General features: G+C 43.0%; 2 protein-coding genes across 11 annotated transcripts in view; one reads left to right on the top strand and one right to left on the bottom strand.

Moving 5' to 3' along the window:
* Nucleotides 1-2,977, top strand: part of TBCE (tubulin folding cofactor E) — an 84,777-nt gene extending 81,800 nt beyond the window's left edge. For 8 of the 9 annotated variants that reach the window (XM_084996891.1, XM_084996885.1, XM_084996888.1 and 5 more), the window contains 2 exons: nt 2,431-2,522; nt 2,692-2,977. In XM_084996891.1, the coding sequence (XP_084853017.1) occupies nt 2,431-2,522; nt 2,692-2,784 (185 nt within the window). In that variant the 3' untranslated portion in view covers nt 2,785-2,977. Of the gene's footprint in view, nt 1-846; nt 2,523-2,691 lie in introns of all 9 variants that reach the window. The other variant, XR_014827896.1, reaches the window with a different exon arrangement.
* B3GALNT2 (beta-1,3-N-acetylgalactosaminyltransferase 2) overlaps nt 1,623-26,980 on the bottom strand; it is a 68,572-nt gene continuing 43,214 nt past the window's right edge. For both annotated transcript variants that reach the window (XM_021074398.2, XM_084996901.1), the window contains 7 exons: nt 19,898-20,008; nt 16,781-16,859; nt 12,158-12,341; nt 8,822-8,947; nt 7,901-8,060; nt 7,003-7,059; nt 1,623-4,520 (listed from right to left, as the gene is read on the bottom strand). In XM_021074398.2, the coding sequence (XP_020930057.2) occupies nt 4,386-4,520; nt 7,003-7,059; nt 7,901-8,060; nt 8,822-8,947; nt 12,158-12,341; nt 16,781-16,859; nt 19,898-20,008 (852 nt within the window). In that variant the 3' untranslated portion in view covers nt 1,623-4,385. The remainder of the gene's footprint in view (nt 4,521-7,002; nt 7,060-7,900; nt 8,061-8,821; nt 8,948-12,157; nt 12,342-16,780; nt 16,860-19,897; nt 20,009-26,980) is intronic.

Genomic DNA, 26,980 nt, shown 5'->3' with positions numbered 1-26,980 from the left:
AACAAAACAAAAAACTTCAGACCTTTAAACCTTAATGCTGCTGGAACTAAATTCATTTTATTTGGAAAATAAGTATTTTATGTCAACAAATTAGATCAATGTAACTTACCTTAAGGTTTTGCGCAAAAGAAAAATTAAATTACAGTCTGAATCTGAAGCTGAAACTTGATTCACGGTTAAATACTAAAATATAGACAGCTTAAATTTAGCATAGGGAGGATTTGCAGAAGAAATAAAATATCTGTCATCATAAATGACTCTAGTGAAATACCTTTCTCTTTGACTGTCAGTGCAGTGAATTCATATTCATTTTTTGGGTTTTTTTTTTTTTTTTTTTTTTCTGTCTTTCTAGGGCTACACGTGTGGCATATGGAAGTTCCCAGGCTAGGGGTCAAATTAGAGCTGCTGCTGCTGACTTACACCACAGCCACACCAGAGCCTTAACCCACTGAGCAAGGCCAGGGATAGAACCTGCACTGCCATGTATACTAGTCGGATTCTTTACCACAGAGCCACGACAGGAACTCCAAATTCACATTGATTTTTAAATTCATTTTTTATCCAACAAAATGAGCTTATCACAGTATTGCTTATGGAAGGCTTTGTTTGTACCCCAAAAAGTACTTCTTCATGAATGAAAACCATCACCTAGTAGCAGCTGACCAGTACTATTCCATTTTTAGTTACTGACAAACCAATTTCTATTCCTCTGCTGTGTCGTTTGGTCCTGTTACATAATGACAAATTGAAATTAGTGGCTTCCTGGGAGTTCCCGTCGTGGCTCAGTGGTTAACAAATCCAACTAGGAACCATGAGGTTGCAGGTTTGATCCCTGGCCTTGCTCAGTGGGTTAAGGATCCGGCGTTGCCGTGAGCTGTGGTGTAGGTTGCAGATGCAGCTTGGATCCCGCTTTGCTGTGGCTCTGGCGTAGGCCGGTGGCTAGAGCTCTGATTCGACCCCTAGCCTGGGAACCTCCATATGCCGCGGGAGCGGCCCAAGAAATGGCAAAAAGATAAAAAAAAAAAAAAAAAGAAAGAAAAAAGAAATTAGTGGCTTCCCCTTCATTATTCTGTTTGCAAACTTAAATCCTGTTAGCAAGGGCAGTGAGGGTGTTCATGGGGGTGGACAAGGGAAGGAGGACCAGAACTTTCTGTTACTATGATTGGCTTTGGATGCGTTTGCATTTCCCGTCTCCCTTCCAGGTACGAGCTCCACAATGTCCCCACTAGATGGGTGTTAGGCTTCCTTTTCAAGGCTTGCTCTGGGAAGGGACTAGTGGGTGTGTGAGCAAAGGCTTGGGCTCCTCTCCCCCCCCACAGTGCACATCTGGCTGAGTCCCCTTCTTCCCTGTTCACGCTCTGAGTGTTATTAATCTTCAGGTAGAACTAGCAGAGATTCAGAAAAACCAGAGGAACTATGTAATAATTATGCTTTAAGCTATTCAGGATCTGAGTCCTATATTCTGTAAACTCAGCAGTCAGAGTTAACCCATCACTAACCACCGTCTGAACAGTGAAAGCCAGACCACCTAAATCTTTTGAAAGGACAAAAGGGCAAATTATGTTAACTGAAATGATAAATGTCTATTTAGTGTCTATATTCAATGCATAAGAAAAGGGTCATTTTTCATTCTAAAATAAAGATAACATTTATTATCACAATTGCATAAAAACACAGACAGCTTTTACAAAAATGATTTTTGATAGAAAAATAGTTGTTTGAATACATGTGATTTTTGTAGGAACACCACACTATTGCTGTACTTCCAGCTAAAGCTTCAAAGAAACTAAATTTCTTATAATCAAAATAATCCAGCATTTACCACAACCCATCTTTGGAAAGAAGTTCATAGTGTTTTCTGAACAAATCAAAGCATTACTCACTAAGTTATACTCCCGTGCCTGACAGTCCCTGTGTGTGTGTGTCGCACACAGTCACACACTGATGACAGACTGGGAGCGCTGGAAGGGGGCTCGGAGCCCGTTCTTCTGCCCCTCACTTTTCAGAGGAGGAACTAAGGCTGGAGAGAGTGAGCCACATCCTCACGGTGCCTGAGCCCCTCACCAGCGTCCTTTCAGTATTTCATAGGTAAGTAATCAAAAGGTCTAAAAAGTTAATGACTTCACTGACGCTTATTCTCTGTGCTGAGAACATGATTTCTGGTTTATTCAGGTTAGGAGGACACAGTAACACCTCTGAAATGGTGTGAAAACTCATTGTCAAAGGGCACTTAGGTCAGACAAGGGCTCCCTTTCCCGTCACCTCCCAAACGCCCCCCCTTCGGGGGCGGGGAGGCACCATTCACTTGGGAGAACTGCTGCTGTGAAACAACAGTGACGGCTGTGGTGCAACTGTGGTCTTGTGACATGAGCCAGGTAACCAGGTAACTGTCATTTGAGAGAACTAATGGTTTTTTCTTTTCCTGGATAGAATCCATGACAGTTCAAAAGGTGAAAGGCTTCCTGTCGCGTCTCCTCAAAGTGTCTGTGTCAGAACTTCTCTTGTCCTATGAAAGTCCCAAAGTAAGTTGACCAGCAAAACACAAAGTTGACCTGAGTTCCCCATGGAGCTAAGTCTATGTAACACGCTTGATTCTCAACAGAGACCACACGTCTTTGTTTGGCGGGGAGGAGTGGGCATATGTGTTTGTCAGATGTTTTCATCACTCCCACCCCTTTGTTCTAATTTTAGATGCCGGGCAGAGAGATTGAACTAGAAAATGATCAGCAGTCATTACAGTTTTATTCTATAGAAAATGGAGACTGTCTATTAGTGAGATGGTAGCAGCCAACTAAGAAAATCCAGAGATTAGAAAATTCATTTATCATGACTGGACGTAAATGACTTCTTGGGACAGTTATGTCCAAAAAAAAGGTTTCACCACTTATCCTAAATAGAAAACAGCTGTTATTTTTCATAGGGCAAAGACCAAGGCTTGTATATATAATAGCAATAATAAAAGCTTTGCATCTACTAATGATTTTTTGATTTTATTTCATATAGTATTTTAGTTTATAACTATTTCGTTATGTGAAGTTTAAATGCTAAATAGAACCTCACTAGTCTAATAAACCTGAACACAGTTAATGTCTGTCACAAAGACCAGTTTTTTGTTTTTGTCTTTCTAGGGCCGCACCTGCAGCATATGGAAGTTCGTTCCCATGTAGGGGTCAAATCAGAGCTGTAGCTGGTGGCCTACACCATAGCCATGGCAATACCAGATCTGGGCCATGTCTGCAATCTACACCACAGCAATGCTGGGTCCTTAACCCACGAAGCGAGGCCAGAGCTTGAACCCACATCCTCCATGGATACTAGCTGGTATCGTTACCACTGAGCCACAATGGGAACTCCAAGACCAATTTTAATGGAATCCTCTATTGATGCTACTGGTGGAAAAAGTTACTAAAATTAATGGAGACGGTCATTTTGGAAACGTCCTTTAAACTCAAGGAAACATCCTCCATGTAACATAAATGCTGTGATCTCTCCTCTCAGAGGCATTGTTAGAGTACCTACAAAAATGACATGCTTTTCCCTACAGTTACCCTAAGCTGAGCACATATTCTACAGAGGATCCCCAGCTCTGATTGAAATTACATCAGGCAATGGAAGGAAGAAAGCAAAATTATTTCAGCGCCAACTATTTAGAAACCTCCTTCCCTATGGTACTAAAACCCTGAGAGGAATTTAACATTTTTAAAAAATAGGAGTACTACCCTGTGATCTTCAGGATGGATGTTAAATGGCAAAACACAAACTTGAGTGGAATTAGTCCACTTAATAAATGAACTTTAAAACCAAAGTCCAGAACTGGGAATCACACTGGTTCCTTTTCAAGTTCAAGTTGCCCACTTCATTCAGAGATCCACAAAGTCCGACATGACCCCCAGAAACCCCCCACTTTGGTATAAGTGACCACTGCTCACGAGTGACCATACAGCATCTTGTGAGTTCTTTTTTGGCCCTTAATTATCCTAATCATGCTATACAGAGCTATTCTCCGATCCAGATTGAAATTCAAACTTTCAGTTACTAAAGATTTCTGAATGAGGCCAAGTTTTAACCAAAAATGATTGATAGGTAATAAATTACTAACTAGAAATAACGCACCAGGATTTAGAAATATTTTTTGTTTTATAAGCAATTTGGTACTTGTCAAGTCCTCTTCCAATATATAGGTAAAATTTTTCTTATGCCACAGGATCTGTTGATTTTTTAAAAAGGAAATTTTGTGCAAACATTAAGAAACACCACACTGAGTGACAGGTCAAAGTGCCAGCCAAGAACTGTCCTGAAAGGCAATACAGTCTGAGGCCAAACATTGGGCTTTCCTCAGACAGGCTCCGGGCCACCCTGACCTTTAACACCGAGGATGCACAGCGTCATCTTGCGTCACACTGACAAGGGTCCCCGCACAGCTCCTTCAGCTTCCACAGCTGTTTCAGCTCCTGGGGCGAGTACTGAGGCGAGGACAGCATCCCTGTCTCACAGGTCTTCTCACACAGCCACAGCCCGTCCTGTTGGAAGACAGAGCGGAGGCTGACTGGGGGAAGCTGGGACCTCAGAGACAAGTGTGTGAGAGCCACTGGGTCACTGGGGTGAAGGGAAAGCACGCACCGGTGACCCTGAGGCCATGGAATAAGGCAACAATGCAGCATGTGCCTCAGGGCTTCGCAAAGGGAGTTCCATGAAAAGGAAGTGCGGAAACCACAAATGGAGAGGTTCACATTTGCTCCTGCAGATGAGGTGGCCAAACAGCAGTAGGAACAATAGCAAGAATTCTGAGGGAATGAATGCCCATGGTATTCTGGAGACGACACCAAGCGCTCTATAAATATTTTCCAGTGTAATTCTCACAATAACCTCAAGAGGTAAGAATGACTTCCTTTCTACAAATGAGAAACAAAAGAGAAGAACCTTGCTCCAGGTCATAGCAAAGTCCGTGCTGGGAAACTCAGTAGGAGGGATGAAGACGGAGTCTTGTCAGTTCCACGGACTGGCTTCTGAACTAGCAATATGGCAGAATACAGATCCCATTCAATTTGAGCACATAAAAATGTGGGATACGATACAAAAAGTCTTTCTAAAGCATGGCTCAACTGGTGGCAAAGGAGAGGACAGTGGAGAGTAGAAGGTCCTGGAGTCAGCGTGTGCCTTGAAGGCCCTGCTGGGTGTCAACAGGCCACATCCAGGGACAGGAGCCGGGCCAGATCTCTCCTTGCAGGGAGCTGTGCCTCAAGGGGCCAGTCTTGGGGTATTAAAACTGTTAGGAGTTCCTGTCGGGGCTCGGCGGAAACAAACACAACTGGTATCCATTTGGATACGGGTTCCATCCCTCGCCTCACTCAGTGGGTCAGGGAATCTCGCATTGCTGTGAGCTGTGGTGTAGGTTGCAGACATGGCTCAGATCTGGCATTGCTGTGGCCCCAGGTCGGCAGCTGTAGCTTCAATTCAACCCCTAGCCTGGGAACTTCCATGTGCCACAGGTATGGCCCTAAACAAAAAAAAACAAAAGACAGCTGCTCAGAGGAGGCTTGTCTGTCTCGGCTCTGACCTTGGGCAGGTGGGATGGAACCCTGAGCATCCGGAAACACAGCCCGCACTTAGGCAGGTGTGTCTGGAGTCACATTCTGTGGAGCCTCAAAAGTACGGAGACAGGTCAAGACGGCAATGCCCTTGGGTACATGGCACCAAAATGGAAATCCTCTCTGGGATAAACCTCAGCTTCCAAGGAACAAAAGGTCACAATAAAAACAACTTTTATGGAAATGTTGTAAGGTTAGGTTGTGATGATGGTTGTACAACTATAAATAAAACTATAAATAAAATAAAATTCACTGAATTAAAAAACTATAAATAAAATTCACTGAATTAAAAAAAAGCTTCTAAACATATCCAGAAACAGGTTCCACAAGCAATAGGCTGCAGAAAGAACAAACTACAGAATCGGAAATGCAAACACTATAGATAGACGTCAGAAAGATCACATGCAGAAAATAATTATATGTAACATTAAATAAATCAAAAGATGAGACCGAAGCATGACAAAGGAGCAGGCCTAAGAGAGCTGACGGAGCCGGTCTGGGTTTGCTCCTGTGCACCTGAGGCTGCACTGCACCTCAGGCTCCAGGTGCTGAGAGTCCCTACTGCAGCAGGCACCGTGCCTTCCTTCTGTCCCTTGCGTCTTCTGTGGCTAAAGTGGGAGCTGCCAGAATCAGCAGAAGTCTCTGAGTTAAAGGCCAGCTTTGTGCTTTTTTCCTCAAGCCTCCTACTTTCCATTTCTGGTCTCTGCAGATGTTTATTTATTTATTTTTTTTCCTGGCTCAGTTATCAATGTATTTTCAAAGATGGCTCATAACATTTTATCTGGTTGTTTTATTTGCATCAGTCAGACGGGCTGAGACCTTGGACCATCCCATTGCCAGAATCTTAAGTCAGCTGATGCTTTAAATTTTAAAGCTGCAAAGAATTTCTGATCAAACATATAAAATAAAAACCTCATTCTTCTTTGTGGGCAGGAGAACTTCCATTCAGAACATTTCCTTTTGGTTTAAACTCAGAAAAATATTGTATGAGACCGAAGTGGATTACAGTGAATTAAGTCAAGAGCACAGTGAGGATGCTAGACCACCTTCACACCATTGTTTCTACCCCAGGTCTGACAGAGAAACTGCACTTCTTTTTTTTGTTGTCTTTTTGCCTTTTCAAGGGCCGCTCCCGCGGCATATGGAGGTTCCCAGGCTAGGGGTCGAATTGGAGCAGTAGCCGCAGCCTACACCACAGCCACAGCAACGCCAGTTCCGAGCCCCGTCTGCAACCTGCACCACAGCTCATGGCAACATCGGATCCTTAACCCACTGAGCGAGGCTAGGGATCGAACCCATAACCTCATGGTTCCTAGTCGGATTCATTAACCACTGAGCCACGATGGGAACTCCGAGAAACTGCAGTTCTTGACACCACAGAACCCTGAGGCCAGACCCGCTCAGATGTGCTTACCTGGTATCGCTTCGGTCCTATGGCTGCCATCCAGATGCCCATGCTCACATCTTCACCCTGTACAAGCCCCGTGAAGTTTAAATGCAAACATTAAAGGCCATTTCATCTGTAAAGACAAGGCCACACCCATTTGCATAAGTAATCTTTCTACCTTGTTCTATAATTATTCTAACATGAAATGCCAAGCCTGCATTCACACTGATATGCGAAGCAAAAGCTACTGGCCGGGAACATGAAGCACGTGTACCCACTACAGCGAGCAGGTGCCCCTCTTCTCCTGGACTTTCCAGTTCCAGCACTAACAGTATGGAAGACAGAGTGGATCTAAAACTAGGCAGAGCTGTTTTAGTGACACTGTTCCCAGAATCAGCAAAAGAAGGCTTAGTATTAAGCTTAATCTTTCTTCTTATGAATATATATATATATTTTGTCTTTTTAGGGCTGCACCTGTGGCATATGGAGGTTCCCAGGCTAAAGGTCTAATCAGAGCTGTAGTCGCCGGCCTACACCACAGCCACAGCAATGTGGAATCCGAGCCGCATCTGTGACCTACACCACAGCTCAAGGCAACGCCGGGTCCTTAACCCACTGAGCGAGGCCAGGGCTCAAACCCGAGTCCTCATGGATGCTAGTCGGGTTCGCCAACTACTGAGCCATGACGGGAACTCCATGAATATAAATCTTTACATGCCTCCAGGGACTACACCTTTAAATAGAGGCTGAAAACATAATAAGTAGGCTCCAGGAAGACCAAGGAGCAGAATTTAGAGCCAATATTTGAGGCTGATGATACACAAAGAGTAACTCGCTTTCCCTGAGGAAGGCTGGCTCTGCTTCCAGTGATGAGCTGCTGGGCAGATGAAACTGATGTGACGAGTGTGCCAGAAACCTCAGTTACCTGGTATGTCTTCAGTCTGCCCGAGTTACTGGCCAGCCAGCGGACGATGTCGCTGGAGATCATGTACCCTGACCCACAGGCAAAGGCGGGGTAGGCTGGCCCAGGGTACTCCAGCTCCTGCCACTTCCCCGTCCGGTCAACGGCCCAATTCAACCTGAAACTGAGATGCAAAATGAGCTGGCTGCTTCGTGTTCTTAAGTCCTTAATGACCCCTGCACAGAGGTAAGCTACAGAAGCAAGGAAAGCATGAGAGGTTTCTGGGTTTTTTGGTTTTTGTTTTTTTTTTTTAGTTTAAGGAAAGGAATTCTTTATCCAGTAGTGTCTTATATAAAAGACTGGTATGTTGGAGTTCCTGCTGTGGCACAGAGGGTTAAGAACCCAACTGCAGTGGCCTCAGGTAGCTACGGAAGTGCAGGTTCCATCTCTGGCCCAGTGCAGTGGGTTCAAAGATCCGGCATTACTGCAACTGTGGTGCAGGTTGCAGCTGCCGCTCAAATCTGATCCCTGGCCTGGGAATTCCATGTGCCACAGGGCAACCAAAATGGGGGAAAAAAAAACAACCACCGATCCATACTGCGTTCCTAAAAAGACACAGAAAATGGTTTCAGAAATGTGTCACACATTTATTCTAATGTACAGCAGCTTCTAATTTGAGCAGCACTTAATCTGTAGGGCCTGAGGATAAAAGCCACATCGTTTCCACTCCTTCATTATAGTAGCCTGAGGTTTTCCATTTCAAAGAGCTCTTCTCCCTCCCACTGTAGATTATTAAAATATCGTCACCCAAGAAGAGCCTCATAGGGAAATTTGCTATCTCAACCACATTTTTCTTATGAAAACTGACTTGTATATTTCATTTTAAATGATCTACTTTGCTCAGGTACATGTAGTGATCACTGCTGGGCTAATAACAATACTTACTTTCCCCACCAAAAATTAGGCCCGTCCAGCTTCTTGAGGGCAATTCTATTAAAAACAGCTTCCAAGTCTATGTAACAGTCGTCATCTGTCTTTAGCAACAGATCAAAGCTGGTTGTCTCCACAGTCCTGTTGGTGAGAAGGGGGACTCAAAGTTAGGGCGTCCAAACAAGGAAACGGAGAGACACCAATGTGGCGACAGTGCTATAGCGACGGAGTTACCGAACCGGCCCGGTGCTCTCGGTACACGTCTCCAGTTTCTCCAATGCTGGGAGCACTTGCTCCAGTAGAACTGTTTCTGCCAAATACTGTCCTCACTCGATATTAACTGAGTGGCATAACACAGAGCTGCCAAGCCAATTTTTAAAAGGTATAAAGGAAAAAGAACACAATGAAAAGAGATCTGGACAAGGGGGATGTAATCAAACAAATGCTTCTTAGGCACCATGCGGTCAGGCCAGCAGGGCTATTAAACATCTGACCCTCGCCCCTGGTGTTTTGTTTTCTTCTTTTTAATTTTATCGAAGTAGAGCTGATTTACAATGCTGTGCGAATTTCTGCTGCACAGCAAAGTGACTCCGTTACACATAGATGTATTCTTTTCCATTACGGCTCATCACAGGTTACTGAATGCAGCGCCCTGTGCTCTGCAGTAGGACCTTGTTGTTTATTTCTTTTATGTATTACAGTTTGCATCTGCTAACCCCAAACTCCCACTCCATCCTCCCTCAGCCCCTCTCCCCCTTGGCAACCACACATTGGTTCTCTATGTTTAGGAGTCTTTCTTTTTCACAGATATGTTGATTTGTGTCCTATTTTAGATTCCCCACAAATAAGTGCTATCATATGGTCTTTGTCTGACTTACTTCACTTCGTATGAGAATCTCTAGGTCTATCCATGTGCTGAAGATTTGCCCCCGTTTTTTCTTTTTCATGGCTGCACCCCCACCATCATGGAGACTACATTGGGTCCTTAACCCGCTAAACCACAATGGGAACTGACCTTCTTATGTTCTTAATAAGAGGCCCAGGATGAGGGGACAGGTGTCCCTCTTGGCCTTTCACACAGAACACTGCTGTACAGCAGAATCTGTTCTTCGCTATTTCTATTAGCTATCAATATATCAGATATTTTATGGTTTTTAAATAGCTGAGTTATATTACTGAAATGCATTTTCCCTTGTAAATGATTTGCAGCAATCCAACTATTACAAATAACCTTCTGGAAGGCACAAGAGGGTGATTTCACTTATCTAGACATTTAAAAAATATAATGGCGGGAGTTCCCGTTGTGGCGCAGTGGTTAGCGAATCTGACTAGGAACCATGAGGTTGCGGGTTCGGTCCCTGCCCTTGCTCAGTGGGTTAACGATCCGGCGTTGCCGTGAGCTGTGGTGTAGGTTGCAGACGCGGCTTGGATCCCCCATTGCTGTGGCTCTGGCGTAGGCCGGTGGCTACAGTTCCAATTCGACCCCTAGCCTGGGAACCTCCATATGCCGCGGGAGCGGCCCAAGAAATACCAACAACAACAACAACAGCAACAACAACAACAACAACAAAAAAATATAATGGCAACTAGAGACAAAATTGATTTCACATTGCCAATCTCTGTACGTCTTTTTTAAAAACCCAGAGTCCTGGAGATGGGATTAAGATGGCAGAATAGAAGGACTGGAGCTCAACTTCCCTTCAACCAAATGGACTGGAAATGTTCAAACAGGTATCTTATTCCAGAGGACAAAGAAGAGACCACATCAATAGATGCACTGGTTAATAAAAGTGTATTTGAATTACCCCCCCCCCCAAAAAAACCAAACAAACCCAGAGTCTTGCTAGGGAATCAGTCTGATGACATACATTTGAATGAAAGAAATCTGGAGAAAGTTTCATCAGATCACAAAATGGTGAATTTAACAACGGGTCCACCACAAAAAGTATAACCCTAAATTTTTATTTCTAGTGAGGCCATACAAAATATTTATTTGCTAATTAGAAATAAACTTGTGATAAAGACACTGAAGTCACTGAAGAATCAACTGAAATGAAGCTATCTGAATAAGGAGGATGTCTTTGCCATGTGGAGGGCAGGTGGGGGATGGGCTACTGGGAAGCGGGTCCCCACCCACAGCCCTGCTAGGTCACTGCAGGGTTCCAGGTGGGGGTGATGGCAACTTGGACTCACACGGTAGTAGTGAAGTTGAAATAAAGTGTAAAGAATAAAAATTCACAACGGATACTAAAACAACAACAACAAAGGCCACAAAGAAGGACACTAATGATAAAAGGATCAATTCAAGAAGAAGATATTATACTCATCAATATATATGTCCCTAATATAGGAACACCCAGACACATACAATAAATACTAACAGACCTAAAAGGAGAAACTGAGGGGAATACAATAGTAGTGGGAGGCTAACATCCCACTCACATCAATGGACAGATCCTCTAGAGAGAAAACCAGAAAGGCATCAGGGATCCCAAATAAGACAATACAACAGCTGGACTTAATTGATATTTCCAGGACATGACATCCAAACCTCAGAATATGCATTCTTTCCAAACGCACATGGCTTAGGACTGACCACATCCTGGAGAACAAAACTAACCTCAACAAATAGGTTTTAGTTCTAAAGTCAGGACAGAGAGTATCAAGGGGCTCGACAACAAATTATGGGACCCTAGAGAAGCTTAATAATATTAATGAGTATATGTATTCAATTAATAGCAGTTACTATTATATATTGTTATTGTTGGTTTTACTATAAAAGTAAGAGTTGCAACCAAGACCCAAGAAATACTGGAGGGCCTGGGAAGTAGTAATATGGTAGATTCTAAGGGTTATTGACTTTCGCCTTATATAATGTTTTGGGGGGAGGAGAGAATGGAAATATAACACAGATGTTCAGCAGAACAGAATTCAGATGAGTAGCCTGGGTGTGAGTGAATAAATAAGTGGGGGATGGAGGTGAGTGGGTATGAAAATGACTGAAAAAGGACCATTTTCAAACTCACCGATGTCTATCTAATGTTGGCTTGAGACAACAACTGTGGCACGTGGCAATGACTCAAAGGCAGTCAATTTTTGCCTTGTTTTTGAGAGATTAGCATCGTTCACATTATGGATTTGCTAATCAAAATAACAAAGCGGCAGTATTTTAGAAGATCCGTCCTCACAAAGAACTAGGATACAATCAATCACATCCCAGGTCTCCTAGGCTCATGGGTTTAAAAAAAAAAAAAAAAAAAAATCAAACAAACTCACTGGTCTGATGTTGATAAATTGTTTTATACCAAAAGAAAAACAAAACAATACCTACCCGACATTTTTATGACCTACCATTTATAGAAGTTCAGTAACTTTGCAGGAACATTTCGGTAAGTGTCGACAACGTCCACGAACACAATGTCGTCGTAGAGGCTGCTCTCCTCCTTCAGTAAGGCATCTTCCTCCTGGAGACTGCTTATGTGATCAATAAGTCTTCGAGGGCGAGAATGAAGGTTTTTTAAGAGAGCATCACCTTCTGAAAGGAAAAGGGGGATGGAGAAAAATGCTATCACAAACTTTAGACCCAGAATTTGTAACACGGCACCAGTGCTCTTCCCATAGTAACCTAACAAACACAGCTGTCAGGACTGCCGAGGGCGAACGAGGGCACTCCAGACACTGTCGCTGGGAGGGTCAGCAGATGTGCCCACTTTGGAGAGCTGTTCAGCAACACCTAGTCAGGCTACAGGCGTGCCTCATCATGACTCCTGAAGTCCACTTGGAGACAGGTCCCTAGAGACGGTATTTCATACATTCGCAAGGATATTTATCACAGCCTGGGTTGTGACAGCGAAAAGAATGGAACCAGCCTCAACGCCAACCAATGAAGAAAGCTAAACTGTAGTACATTCACACAACGGAATAGAGCAGTTAAAAAAATTAGCCTGATCTTGGATGTTAAGAAGAATAGCACTGAAATATAATGCCCAGTGAGAAAAAGCATCTTGCCAATTGACATATACAATATGATTCTATGGGTATAAATTATAAAATACTTTAATCAAAACTATATGTTATTAAAAGTTATGTACATATGGAGTAGAAAAACAAGAATGGAAAATATGAAAAGAAGCAAGTATGACAAAATGGAAACATTTGTCAATTCTAAGCAACAAGTACATGGATGTTTCTTACAGCACCTGTTTCTGGTTTACTGATGATATTTCATAAAGAAAATTATTACCAATATACTTAAAAAGACTCTTTTTTTTTGCTTTTTTAGGGCCGCACCTGCAGCATAGGGAAATTCCCAGGCTAGGGGTCAAATCGGAGCTGCAGCTGCCCGCCTACACCACAGCCATAGCAACAAAGGATCCGAGCTGCGCCTGCGACCTACACCACAGCTCACAGCAACACCAGAACCTTAACCCACTGAATGAGGCCAGGGATCGAACCCACATCCTCCTGGATACTAGTCGGATTCATTTCCGCTGTGCCATGATGCGAACTCCCTAAAAGACATGTTAATGATCAGCTCACAACTAATGAGTCACTTGTCACATCTGTGCAGGGACTGTCCTCAAGGCAGCAATCCTTTCACTAGGGCAGGATTTTCTCAACTGTCTCCAGTTATTACAAAATTTCTGAAAAATAAAAAAGTGAGTGGCCGAGGCCTGGGAAAGGGAAAGTGAGAGTGTAGCACTCCACTCTCAGGAACTGCAAACAGAAAGCCTGGAGGATGGAGTCAAGGACTCTATTTGAGTTCCACCTCTGCTACTATCTGTGATCCGGGACAAGTTACACAGCTCCGGGCCTCAGTAGCTCTTCTGTAAAAGGAGTTGGACTAATCAGTGGTTTTCAAGAATGTTTACTGGAATACGGATTCCTAGACCCCCAGACTGAAGAGCCAGCCCGTCTGGGGTGGGCCCAGGAATCTGTATTTCTAACCTGTGACTCCTGCCACTTTGATGCAAGTGGACCACAAACGACCCCTTGAGAAACAGGCCTAAATGACTTCCAGTCCCTTTCAACTCTTAGATTCTACTGTAACATCCTTTTAGTTTAAAGATAAGCAAAAATATACACAATTTAACACCTGAAGCAAAGTGAAAGTGTTATAAAATTATGGTAATAGGAAAATGGTTGATAACAAGAGCAGAAATTAAACACAGGCTCTTTTGGAGTTCCCGTCGTGGCTCAGCAGGTAACAAACCTGACTAGCATCCATGAGGACATGGGTTTGACCCCTGGCCTCACTCAGTGCGTTAAGGATTCTGGCATTGCCATGAGCTGGGGTGTAGGTCACAGTTGCAGGTTGGGTCCTGCATTGCTGTGGCTGTGTATAGGCCAGGAGCTGTGGCTCTGATCCTAGCCCTGGTCTGGAACTTCCATATACCGCAGGTGTGGCCCTAAAAAGACAATAAAATAAAGTCTCTTTCATGAACAAACTGTACATCTTGTTCTATGCTGCATATACCTGAAAAATAAATCTGTGTTTTAAATCTGATCATCTGTGTGCAATTTACAAGAATCGTGTGGTTTACAGCCTTTCAACCTTGGAGGCATTAAATCCACCTTGTTAAAACACAGATATCTGAGCTCCAATCCAGAAGATTTTTAACCCTATACCTTAGAGTCCAGCCAGACACACTAATGTCCCACAAAATCTGAGAACCCGAGTACCACAACATGACTCTTCTAAATAAAACATAGAGCCTCAGATTTTATCTCACCCTAACCTTAATTCTTTTTTTTTTTTTTTTATTACTTTCCCACTGTACAGCAAGGGGGTCAGGTCATCCTTAGATGTATACATTGCAGTTACAGTTTTTTCCCCCACCCTTTCTTCTGTTGCGACATGAGTATCTAGACATAGTTCTCAATGCTATTCAGCAGGATCTCCTTATAAATCTATTCTAGGTTGTGTCTGATAAGCCCAAGCTCCCGATCCCTCCCACTCCCTCCCCCTCCCATCAGGCAACCACACGTCTCTTCTCCAAGTCCATGATTTTCTTTTCTGAGGAGATGTTCATTTGTGCTGGATATTAGATTCCAGTTATAAGTGACATCATATGGTATTTGTCTTTGTCTTTCTGGCTCATTTCACTCAGGATGAGAGTCTCTAGTTCCATCCATGTTGCTGCAAATGGCATTATGTCATCCTTTTTTATGGCTGAGTAGTATTCCATTGTGTATATATACCACATCTTCCGAATCCAATCATCTGTCGATGGACATTTGGATTGTTTCCATGTCCTGGCTATTGTGAATAGGGCTGCAATGAACATGCGGGTGCATGTGTCTCTTTTAAGTAGAGTTTTGTCCGGATAGATGCCCAAGAGTGGGATTGCAGGGTCATATGGAAGTTCTATGTACCCTAACCTTAATTCTTTAGCCTCAGTGAGAGAAAATTTAAGACAGTTGTTCAGGGTACAAAGGCTGCTCCCTATACAACAGTCTAGTGCCAGAAGTCTCAAGGGCCTCTCAGGTTTTTAAACACCCCGATGGTACATACTTGATTAACTGGCAAAAGAAAGGAAGGTGCTAGACATCAAGGCAATGGTGTGTTACACCTGTACCCAGCCCCCAAGTGCCAGATTCCTTTATCAGAGTCTCCCCCAGGGCTGAGCCCCCTCAGCCAGCCTTTGGTGGGCTAAATCAGTCCCTTGTTGGCAGAGTGGACTCGGTTTTATGAAAAACCTCTGGACGAAAATCAAAGATCCCTAAATTATAAATCGATTTCTAATGGCAAGTTTGTGGGCAAAACCTATATATCTGTTCCAGCCTATCCTTAGGGGTGATGTAAAAACAGAAATACTGCTATGAGGAGACACTGTATATAAGGAAGCTAGAAATAAAAAGCCAAGCCCATTCATATCTTCAAACCACATGCAGTGGCCTCAAACAGAGGGGTACACCTTGTCCTCAACACTGCACTATTAAGGGGTCCCCTGAAGCCCTGCCTTTTTTTTTTTTTTTTTTTTTTTTTTTTGTCTTTTTGCCTTTTCTAGGGCCACTCCCACAGCATATGGAGGTTCCCAGGCTAGGGGTTGAATCAGAGCTGTAGCTGCCGGCCTACGCCACAGCTACGGCAACACGGGATCCGAGCCGCGTCTGCAACCTACACCACAGCTCACGGCAATGCCGGATCCTTAACCCACTGAGCAAGGGCAGGGATCAAACCTGCAACCTAGTGGTTCCTAGTCGGATTCATTAACCACTGCACCACGACGGGAACTCCAAGCCCTGCCTCTTAGAATGTGACTTCTGTTGTCCCCAGTCATCATGAGCCTTCGGGGAAGCTGGGTCTTAATTCTTTTACAGGAACTCATGATGTGCAGAGCTTTGAGAAGCCACATAGAAGCCCTGCTGGGCACCTTTGTTCTGTAAGTGATGATAAGGACAAGTGACCAACAGCAATGGCATCAACAATAGTTTATTGTTTCCTTTTCAGTCACACCCACGGGATATCAAAGTTCCGAGGCCAGGAATGGAATTCCAGCCAGAGCTGTGACCTACACCACAGCTATAGCAACACTGGATCCTTAACCCACTGTGCCAGGCCAAGGATTGAACCAGTGCCTCCTCAGCGACAAACCAGATCATTAACCCACCATGCCACAGCAGGAACTCCAGCAATAGTTGTTTGGTTCTTTTTAAAGATCACTGATATAAATTCTCAGAAATTCGTACATGTGGATATTTTTAGGAACATCACTCAAAAAGAAAAACACAGATACTTCTTTTGGGGGTGATGGAAATGGTCTGGAATTAGCGGGGATGATTCCAGGACTCTGAATACGCTAAAAACCACTGAATCAAACACTTAAAAAAGGTAAAGCCTGTGTTATACAAATTATAAAAACTATTATTTTTAATTACCAAAAAAAGGAGAGAATACTTTTCATGTCAAAAGTATGAAGATTAGGTGGGTGGGATTCACTGTGCTTTTCAGCTTTCAACCAGCTGACTTACCCTGAATGGTGTAAATAAAACCACCAGCAACTCCCTCCACGCCTTCCATGAATTCATGAGGCAACGCACCCTCCCCAGCCTGAAAGAACAAGAACAGAAGTGCTTGCTGTTTCATGACTAGAAATACATTTCTTCCTTTTGGAAACTGATTTGGCAAAATTCATCACGGGATTCCGCAGCACATGAATCCATCTAAGATGCTGATGCACTAGACCTAATGCTCTCAGGACACTGTCAGCATTCTCCTACTCTTGCTGTCTCAGTACAAGGCCCAAGGTCAGGTACACACAATCTACACAGTGCTCAGAATTCCAGCTTACACAGAATCACGTCTTCTTGAACTTAATCCCAATACTATTACAAAAACCAACATTATTTTACATCCTAGCCCCACCAGTTTAAAAAAAAAAAAAAAAAAAGATTAACCACCTTTGATTTCTTAAAGATTGAGATGCCCGTGAGTTCAAATATACCCAGGCACACTTTAAGGTCACTGCTACCTTGCAGAGAAAAATCCCTGTAAGCAAACAGTTCAGACAGAGCCCCCCTGATAACTGATGTTGAAGGTGCCTAGAGGCTACTGTGGCAATAGCCAACAGTCCTTTCTACATCTTAGGGCTGGAGGATCTTTTGCTATCAGAAATATACCTCTGTGGAGTTCCTATCGTGGCTCAGTGGTTAACGAATCTGATTAGGAACTATGAGGTTGCAGGTTTTGATCCCTGGCCAGTGGGTTAAAGGTCCCACGTTGCTGTGGCTGTGGCTGTAGCGTAGGCTTGTGGCTACAGCTCCAATTCGACCCCTAGCCTGGGAACCTCCATATGCTGTGAGTGTGGCCCTAGAAAAGACAAAAAACAAAAAACAAAAAAAGAAAGAAAGAAAAGAAAAAGAAAGAAATATACTTCTTTTCACATCACAGGTTAGCCAATGTCTGACTCCAAGTGAGGGGCCTCGCCTCTGTGCTGCCTCTCCAACCACCGTGGGCTGGACAGAATGGTCACAGTCTGCCCTCGGCTTGTTTTACAGCATTTCTTCTACACACACACACACTCAAGAGGGTTTACTGTGTGGCTAGTCCTCTCTTAAACAGATTCTTCTAGCAGAGCTGTACCATACACGGCATTTTTTTGTTTTTTGCTTTTTAGAGCCACACCTGTGGCACATGGAGGTTTCCAGGCTAGGGGTCCAACTGGAGCTAGAGCTGCTGACCTACGCCACAGCCACAGCCACGCCGGATCTGAGCCATGTCTGCAACCTACACCACAGCTCACAACAACACCGGATCCTTTAATCCACTGAGTGAGGCCTGGGATTGAACCCACATCCTCATGGATACTAGAAGGGTTCGTTATCACTGAGCCACAACAGGAACTCCCAAAGCAATGTTTTAAGGCTACTAGGGAGACAAGCATTCTGAGGTGATTGCGGTAAACTGCCATTTAATTCAGAATACGGTTTGTAGCTAAATGTGGAGGAAATTTCTTTCTTTTTTTTGAATGGAGGAAATTTCTAAAGATGAATGCTATGCATTCCAACTTTCTAGTGCCAGAGAAGAATGCACACTTAAAAAAAATTGTACACTCTATATTGTTTTGGCTTGTTTTAGACAATATTACTTTTTGTCTATGAATAACTTCTATCTAAAGGTCACAGCTTGGCTTTTATCTTTAAAATTTTTCTGACATTAATACTTGCTGCCAAGGGAGTAAGACAGGAAAGTTTTCAGCTCTATGCATTTATGATAAAAATCTTTATCTACACATGGGTTTCTTAGAATAGGTTACTAAGTTATCTGACTTTTTTTAAGTTTAGCTGAGAATTTAAGGTATCGTTTAGACTCTCCACAACCAGAATCCCCCCCAAAGCAGATCAGCAGAGTCTTTACATTTAAGCTTAGCTCTCAATTCAGAAGTAAACTGATTTCCTTTTGTGCAACCATCTGAATACTATAGAATTTTGGCATTTTTTGAATGTTGTTAAGTTTCATAAACAGAAAAGGAGGCAAGAAATTAAAGGCACTTGCTTTGAAAATAAGGAAAGAAAAAAAAACAGTAACTTCACAAAACATTCTATCTTAAATAAAGGACTTATAATCAAGGATAAAACCCTAAACACAGTCATCAAGGCTAAGGTTATAATTGCCAATGAACTTGTAGGTCCATTTGTCTAATGTCTTTTTTCCCTCACTGGACTGTCTGTTCTGCTGTGGGCATAATGGGACTATTTTGCCCATGACTGTGCCTGGCTTACAAACACAAGTGTGTAGTAAAAATTTTCTGAATATGTAATAACAAGCCACGTGATTTTCATTTCAAATTCAGGGGTTAATTTATGCAAATAAGGTTAATATTTAATGAAAATATATTCAGCTTGTGAATTTGAATGCCAAGTGCTTTCCTACTCATTAGACCAGAGCATTGAGAAGAATAAGTCTGTCTAGACATCAGCACACATCACTTATTTATTTAAAGTTCATCATTTTGAGTTTGCCTATAGGTTATCGTCCTACATTTACTTTGATAGAGATTTACCTGGCAAACAATTTTAAATTTTAAGCAAATTTGGTAAATGAAAAATGTGAGAAATCCCAGCAATGCAATATAAACGAAAATGAATACACAATCTTCCTTTTTTTCTTTTCTTCATCTTTTCCAGGGCCGCACCTGAGGCATATAGAGGTTCCTAGGCTAGCGGTCCAATTGGAGCTGTAGCTGCCAGCCTACACCACAGCCACAGCAATGCAGGATCCAAGCCGCGTCTGTGACCTACACCACAACTCACGGCAACGCTGGATCCTGAGGCCAGGGATCGAACCCACAACCTCATGGTTCCTAGTTGGATTCGTTTCTGCTGCGCCACGACAGAACTCCAAACACTGCACTTTCTAAAAGGTACTAATCTTATGGCAAAATTACATTTACTAAGGTTGAAGCTACAAAATCAGAGAACGTTTGTCTGTTTCATCTTTACGATGGTGATGCACATTTCCAGCATATCAGTTCTAAAACACATAAGGGCCATTGTTTATGAGCTGGTGTGAAAGTGAACTAAGAAACATTTTTACATATTAAAAAAGCTAAGGAATGCCAAACAACCTTAATAAAAGGAACAACTTACTGTAATGACCCTGAGAACCCCTCCTCCATCGTTGACTGTCACTTTGTGGAGATTTCGTGACACGAGGCCTTGGAGGTCTTGACTCTCCCACACGATTGTACCTTCAAAGCTCTATTGTGGAAAGATGAACAGTGAGTCAGTTTCTTTGTTTTTTTTTTTTTTTTTTTTAGGGCTGCACACGCAGCACAGGGAAGTTCCCTGGCTAGGGGTTGAATTGGAGCTGCAGCCACTGGCTAACACCAAAGCCACAGCAACACAGAATCCGAGCCAAGTGTCTGTGACCTACACCACAGCTCATGGCAACACTGGATCCTTAACCCACTGAGCGAGGCCATGGATCGCACCTACAACCTCATAGTTCCTAGTCGGATTCACTTCAGCTGTGCCACAATGAGAACTCTGTGAGTGGATTTCTTTATTGCTGACATTTAGATTGGTTCTAAGTATGTTTCTGGAGAAGAGTTTATTTTTTTCTGAGACACCGGTTAAAACTTTTATTGCATGCTCTAACACATAACGCAAACATTTGGTGTATGTCTTAGTCTTTTCTTTTTTTCCATGAGCATCTAAACACTTACAAAGACCATAAGACTGTTTTACGTGCTGCTCTCATTCTCCACTGCATCAAAGGCATTTCCTTATGTGACTGCAGCTGTTGCAACCACTCTTTTTCAAGTGCTTATATCAATGTCACTGAGCAGATGCATCTAGAGGCCCTCAAACCTCTCCCCACCTCAGACATTTGGATGCTACCAAATAGCTATTAAAATAATGAGGCATGTTTTGGTGTAAATGTTTATTTCCCCCCAATACTTTTTTATTTAAAAAAAAAATTCCCAGAGGAGAAATTACTAGGACAGGAATAGAGCTATTTTATGTGGATTTTAGTATATACTGCCAAACTGCTTTTCAAAACCAAATTATATTTGTAGGATCAACAGCAAATTATGAGAATGCCAGTTGCATCCTCCTCTTCCCAGTATGAGATATTAGTAAAAGAAAAGACATTTAAGCTAATTTAGTGGATTTAAAGACATGGTTCCTCATTTAATTCCTGTTTAATTTCTTTTTTTTTTTTTTTTTGCTTTTTAGGGCTGCACCCACAGCACATGGAGGTTCCCAGGCTAGGGGTCGAATTGGAGCTGTAGCCACCAGCCTACACCACAGCCACAGCAACTCCAGATTTGAGCTGCACCTTCGACCTACCCTTATAGTTCACAGCAACCTGGATCCTTAACCCACTGATTGAGGCCAGGGATCGAACCCACATCCTCATGGATACTAATCGGGTTCATTAACCAGTGAGCCACTATGAGAACTCCTGTTTCTTTTGATTTCTAATGGTATTTATGAATTATATAGTCTGGGAATTGCCTTGTCATGCTTCTTTGCCATTTAGCTGATGAATTTCATATTTTGCTTACTAACCTGTGTGAGCGTTCAATAAATTATTTTAATGGTGTATACCTCATATCTAAGAATATTTTCAGAATTGTTGGCCACTTAATATTATACTTTTTTTTAAATTCAAAAGACCATACATTCTATCTTGTCAAATCTGACAAGCTTTTCCTTGAGATTACTACTACTAAAGTTGGATCTTAGAAAGTTACACTTTCATTCCCATTTGAATCCTAATTTCTTTCCTTTTCTTTTTTTTCCTGCTTTTTAGGGCCACACCTGAGGCACATGGAGGTTCCCAGGCTAGGGGTCCAATCAGAGCTACAGCTGCCAGCCTACGCCACAGCCACAGCAACTTGGGATCCGACCTGCATCTGCGACCTACACCACAGCTCACGGCAACGCTAGATCCTTAACCCACTGAGCGAGGCCAGGGATAAAACCTGCAACCTCATGGTTCCCAGTTGGATTCGTTTCTGCTGTGCCACGACGGGAACTCCTGAACCCTAATTTCTTTCTGGTTCCCAGTTTTAGTATCTGCACTCAGATGGCTCCTCTGTGAGGCCCAGGCCTCAGCTCCACAGTCCCTTCCTCTGGAAGGCTTTCTCCAGAGACCCTACAGAAGGCAGCCAACTCCCAATTTCTATCACATCAGCCTGTCTTCTTCTCCTAAAACCACTTGCCACTCATAATATTTGTTTATTTTTCTATTGTCAAACTACCTGCTCTCACTAGACTGCAAGCACCACTGGAACAGTGATCTTGTCTCTCAGCAGCCACTATTATCTCCAGTGCCTGGAATGCCTGATTTAACAGGCACTTGAATAATTTAATAAATAACACTGAACTCAAGATCAAGAAGAAAAAAAAAAAAAAAAAAAAAGGAGTTCCCGTCGTGGCGCAGTGGTTAACGAATCCGACTAGGAACCATGAGGTTGCGGGTTCGATCCCCGGCCTTGCTCAGTGGGTTAACGATCCGGCGTTGCCGTGAGCTGTGGTGTAGGCTGCAGACGCGGCTCGGATCCTGCGTTGCTGTGGCTCTGGCGTAGGCCGGTGGCTACAGCTCTGATTCGACCCCTAGCCTGGGAACCTCCATATGCCGCGGGAGCGGCCCAAGAAATAGCAACAACAACAACAAAAAAAGACAAAAGACAAAAAAAAAAAAAAAAAAAAAAAAAAAGATCAAGAAGAATTGGGAGTTCCCACTGTGGCTCAGTGGTAATGAACCCAAATAGTACCCACAAGAATGAGGGTTCAATCCCTGCCTCCACTCCATGGGTTAAGGATCCAGCATTGCCGTGAGCTGTGGTGTAGGTTGCAGATGCAGCCTGGATCCCTCATTGCTATGACTGTGGTGTAGGCTGGCAGCTGTAGCTCTGATTCTACCCCAAGTCTGGGAACTTCCATATGCTGTGGGTGCAGCCCTAAAAAAACAAAAACAAACAAAAAGATCACATAGAATCAGTACTGGTATACAGCAGGAGATAAGAGACAGCTTTAATAGTCTAAAAACACTTCATGTGTTAAAATGAAAAGATAATTCTTTACAGAAAGGTCTCATTTAGCCAGAATTTTAAGGAGACCATACAAAACTGAATTTGTCCAATAAGCTAGGTCAGTGGTTTGTAAGCATTAAAAACAAAAAAACTTCTCTACCCAAAAAGCTAACAACAATGACAGAATCTGGCTTCCTCAGGCAGTGTGTCTTTTTATATTGAGCTAATGTATCCTTACACGTCATTATCTGTGAAAATTGTGATGCACTCCGCAGAGCCCTAGGGTCCCTCAGAGCAGATCTTGCAGACATAGCCGTGTTATCATTTCCTAACCTTTAAAACAGAGGAAATGACATCTACCTCAAGGGGTTTGAGGACGAGTGATTAATGTAAGTAGCACTCAGCAAGCACAGCTTTAGCACCACTTGAAGGAACAGAAGGTGAGGTGCCCCTTTAAAGGATTCCATCGTTGGGAGTTCCTGTTGTGGTGCAGCAGAAACAAACCCGACTAGTATCCATGAGGATTTGGGTTTGATCCCTGGCCTCGCTCAGTGGCTTAAGGATCTGGCATTGCCGTGCGCTGCAGTGTAGGTCGAAGACAGTATCGAGTCCTGCATTGCTGTGGCTGTGGTACAGATCAGCAGCTGCAGCTCCGCTTTGACCCCTAGCCTGGGAACTTCCATACGCAGCAAGTGCAGCCCTAAAAAGAAAAAAAAAAGGATTCCATTGTCTTATCTTTGAAACAGTGCTGCTTATTTCTATACTTTCTCTGAGCGACCTTAGCTCTTCATTGAACATGATCTTCGCTGACTCAGTTCTTCTTGTAAAAATAAAAAAAACCTATTCTCACAAATAGATATATACCCAGAAGAATTTTAAAGACTAGGAAGAAACACATCAGAGAAGGTGGACAAGAGGTGGGTGACATATTTTTTTAACTTTTCTATATTTTCATCAAGTTTTTAACAGCGAATATGTATTACTTTCATATTTTTATAATTAGGAAAAAAATTTGAAACTAACCATCTGCACACAAAGTAAATTTGGGGGGGGTCAATCTTCTTTCAGACAAGAGCCATTATGTAAACTTTTGAGGGTCTGCCATGTACCGGACTGTGGGCTCTGTGCTTGAAGATGAAGAGGAAAAAAACAACAACAAAAAACAGCCACCATATCTTTAAGTAATAAGCATAATATGTCATAACAGGCTCAATAAGTCATTCTGCTTGGAGAGGTCAGAATTTCAAAGATTATGATAGCTGAGCTTCATCTTATAGGAGTTTGAGTCAGAAAAATAGGAAGGAGGCAGATAAAGTAACACGTGAAAAGGCAGACGTGAAACAGCGCTGCATATTCAGAAAAACATTAAGGAGTTCCCGTCATGGCGCAGTGGTTAACGAACCCGACTAGGAACCATGAGGTTGCGGGTTCGGTCCCTGCCCCCCCTCAGTGGGTTAACAATCCAGCATTGCCGTGAGCTGTGGTGTAGGTCGCAGTTGCGGCTCGGATCCCACGTTGCTGTGGCTCTGGCGTAGGCCGGTGGCTACATCTCCGATTGGACCCCTACCCAGGAACCTCCATATGCTGCGGGAGCAGCCCAAAAAATAGCAAAAAGACAAAAAAAAAAAAAAGAAAAGAAAAACATTAAGCAGTGTATTACTGCCAAAGCACAAGGCTGAGGAAATGGGGTGGGGACAGGGCAGGGTGAAAGGACAGCTGGGGTCAGCCCTGTTCCTTACAGAGAGTCTGTTCCTTACTCTGAAGGCAATGCGAAGCACCAAAGGTTACAAGCACATGAGTGACACAACCATATTTGCAAATCCAGAACGGTCACTCCAACACGAGGGTGGCAACAGAGGGGAGGCTGGTATGGAGAGTGGTAACCGGGCTATTTCAAAATTCCAGGTAAGAAGAAGTAAACAGCTATCTTAGGAATTAAGACTGCTCTCTGAACAACTGATGAAGACAGAAATAAATGGAAAGATATTCCATGGTCATGGATTGGAAGAATTAAATATTGTTAAAATGACCACACTACACAAGGCAGTCTACAGAGTCAGCACAGTCCCTATCAAAATCCCAAAGGCATTTCTCACAGAAACAGAACAAACCATCCTAAAATTTGTATGGAATCATGAAAGACCCTGAATAGCCAAAGCAATCTAGAGAAAATCTAGAGAAAGAAGAACAAAGTCAGAGCATCATGGTTCCTGATTTCCAACTATATTACAAAGCTCTAGTAACCCAAACAGACATATAGATCAATGCAACAGAATAGAGCCTGGAAAAAAACCCACGCATGGTCAATTAATTGGCCCCAAATAAACTCATATATGGTCAATGATGGACCAGAAATAAAACCATATATGGTCAATTAATTCACACCAAAGGGGCTAAGAACATACATGCGGACAGGAGAGGCTCTGCCATAAATGATGTTGGGAAAACTGGACGCCATATACTGATCATGAATGAAACTGGACCACTGACTTATGCCACACACAAAAATCAACTCAAAATGGATTAGAAACATGAACATATAATCTGACACCAAGAAATTCCTATAAGAAAACAGAGGAGGAGTTCCCATTGTGGCTCAGTGGTTAGCGAATCTGACTAAGAACTATGAGGTTGCGGGTTCGGTCCCTGCCCTTGCTCAGTGGGTTAAGGATCCGGCGTTGCCGTGAGCTGTGGTATAGGTTGCAGACGCGGCTCGGATCCCGCGTTGCTGTGGCTCTGGCGTAGGCCAGAAGCTATAGCTCCGATTCGACCCCTAGCCTGGGAACCTCCATATGCCGGCAGGAGAGGCCCAAAGAAATAGCAAAAAGACAAAAAAAAAAAAAAAAAAAAAAAAAAAAAAAAAAAAAAAACAACAGGGGAAGCTACTTAACATCAGTCTTGGGTATGATTTCTTTTCCTTTTTTGCTTTTTAGGGCCACACCAGTGGCATATGGAAGTTCCCAGGCTAGGGGTAAAATTGGAACTGTAGCCACTAGCCTAAGTAATAGGCACAGCAACAACAGATCCAAATTGCATCTGTGATCTACACCACAGCTCATGGCAACACCAGATCCCCAACCGACTGAGTGAGGGCAGGGATCAAACCTGCATCCTCATGGATACTAGTTGGATTTGTTTCCACTGAGCCACTATAGGAACTCCATGGTTTGTTCTTTTTTCTTTTAATTTGACACTAAAAGCAAAGGTAACAAGAGCAAAAATAAGTAGGACTACAACAAACTAAAAAGCTCTGCACCCAAGGAAAACTATCAACAAAACGAAAAGGCAGGGAGTTGCATGGTGGCTCAGCTGTAATGAACCCCATGAGGATCCATGAGGATGTGGGTTTAATCCCTGGCCTTGCTCAGTGGGCTAAGGATCCAGCGTTGCTGTGAGCTGTGGTGTAGGTCGCAGACGTGGCTTGGATCTGGCATTGCTGTGGTATAAGTCAGCAGCTACAACTGACTCGACCGCCAGCCTGGGAACCTCCATATGCTGCAGATGTGGCCGTAAAAAGACAGAAAAAAAAAAAAAAAAAAAAAAAAACAAGCCCACCTACCAAATGGGAGAAAATATTTGCAAAATCATGTATCTGATAAAGGATTAATATCCAAAATAAATAACTCACATAATAGCAAAAAGCCCATCCAGTTTGTAAAAATGGGCAGAGTATCTGAATAGACATTTTTCCAAAGAAGACATACAGACCACTGACAGGTACATGAAAAGGTGCTCAACATCAGTCATCATAAGAGAAATGTAAGTCAAATACACAATGAAAGATCAACTCCTACCTTTTAGAACAGCAAGTATCAAAGTCACAAGAAGTAACAAGCATTGGCAAAGACATGTGGAAAAGGAAACCCTTGTGCACTGTTGATGGGAATGTAAATTGATGCAGCCACCATGGAAAAGTTCGGAGGTTCTTCAAAAAATTTAAAAAAACCCAAGTAGCCTAAGATGCAGTAGCTCAAGTTCTGGGTAGTCATCCAAAAAGAAATGAAAACATTAACTTGAAAAGACATATGCAACCTCATGTTCACTGCAGCTTTATTTATAATAGCCAAGGCAACCTAAGTGTCATCAGTGGGTGAGCAGATAAGGAAAACGTGGTATCTGTACACAGTAGAGTCACTCAGCCATAAAAGGAATGAACTCTGGCCATTTGCGACATGGATGGACTCCA

This window comes from Sus scrofa, chromosome 14, assembly GCF_054392235.1.
Source record: "Sus scrofa isolate SSC_HxYL_T2T_F1_AM1 chromosome 14, Sscrofa_HxYL_maternal_Yorkshire_Landrace_v2.0, whole genome shotgun sequence".
Lineage (NCBI taxonomy): Eukaryota > Metazoa > Chordata > Mammalia > Artiodactyla > Suidae > Sus > Sus scrofa.
The sequence above is the reverse complement of the archived record's forward strand: the minus strand, read 5'-3'. Positions and strand labels throughout refer to the sequence as shown.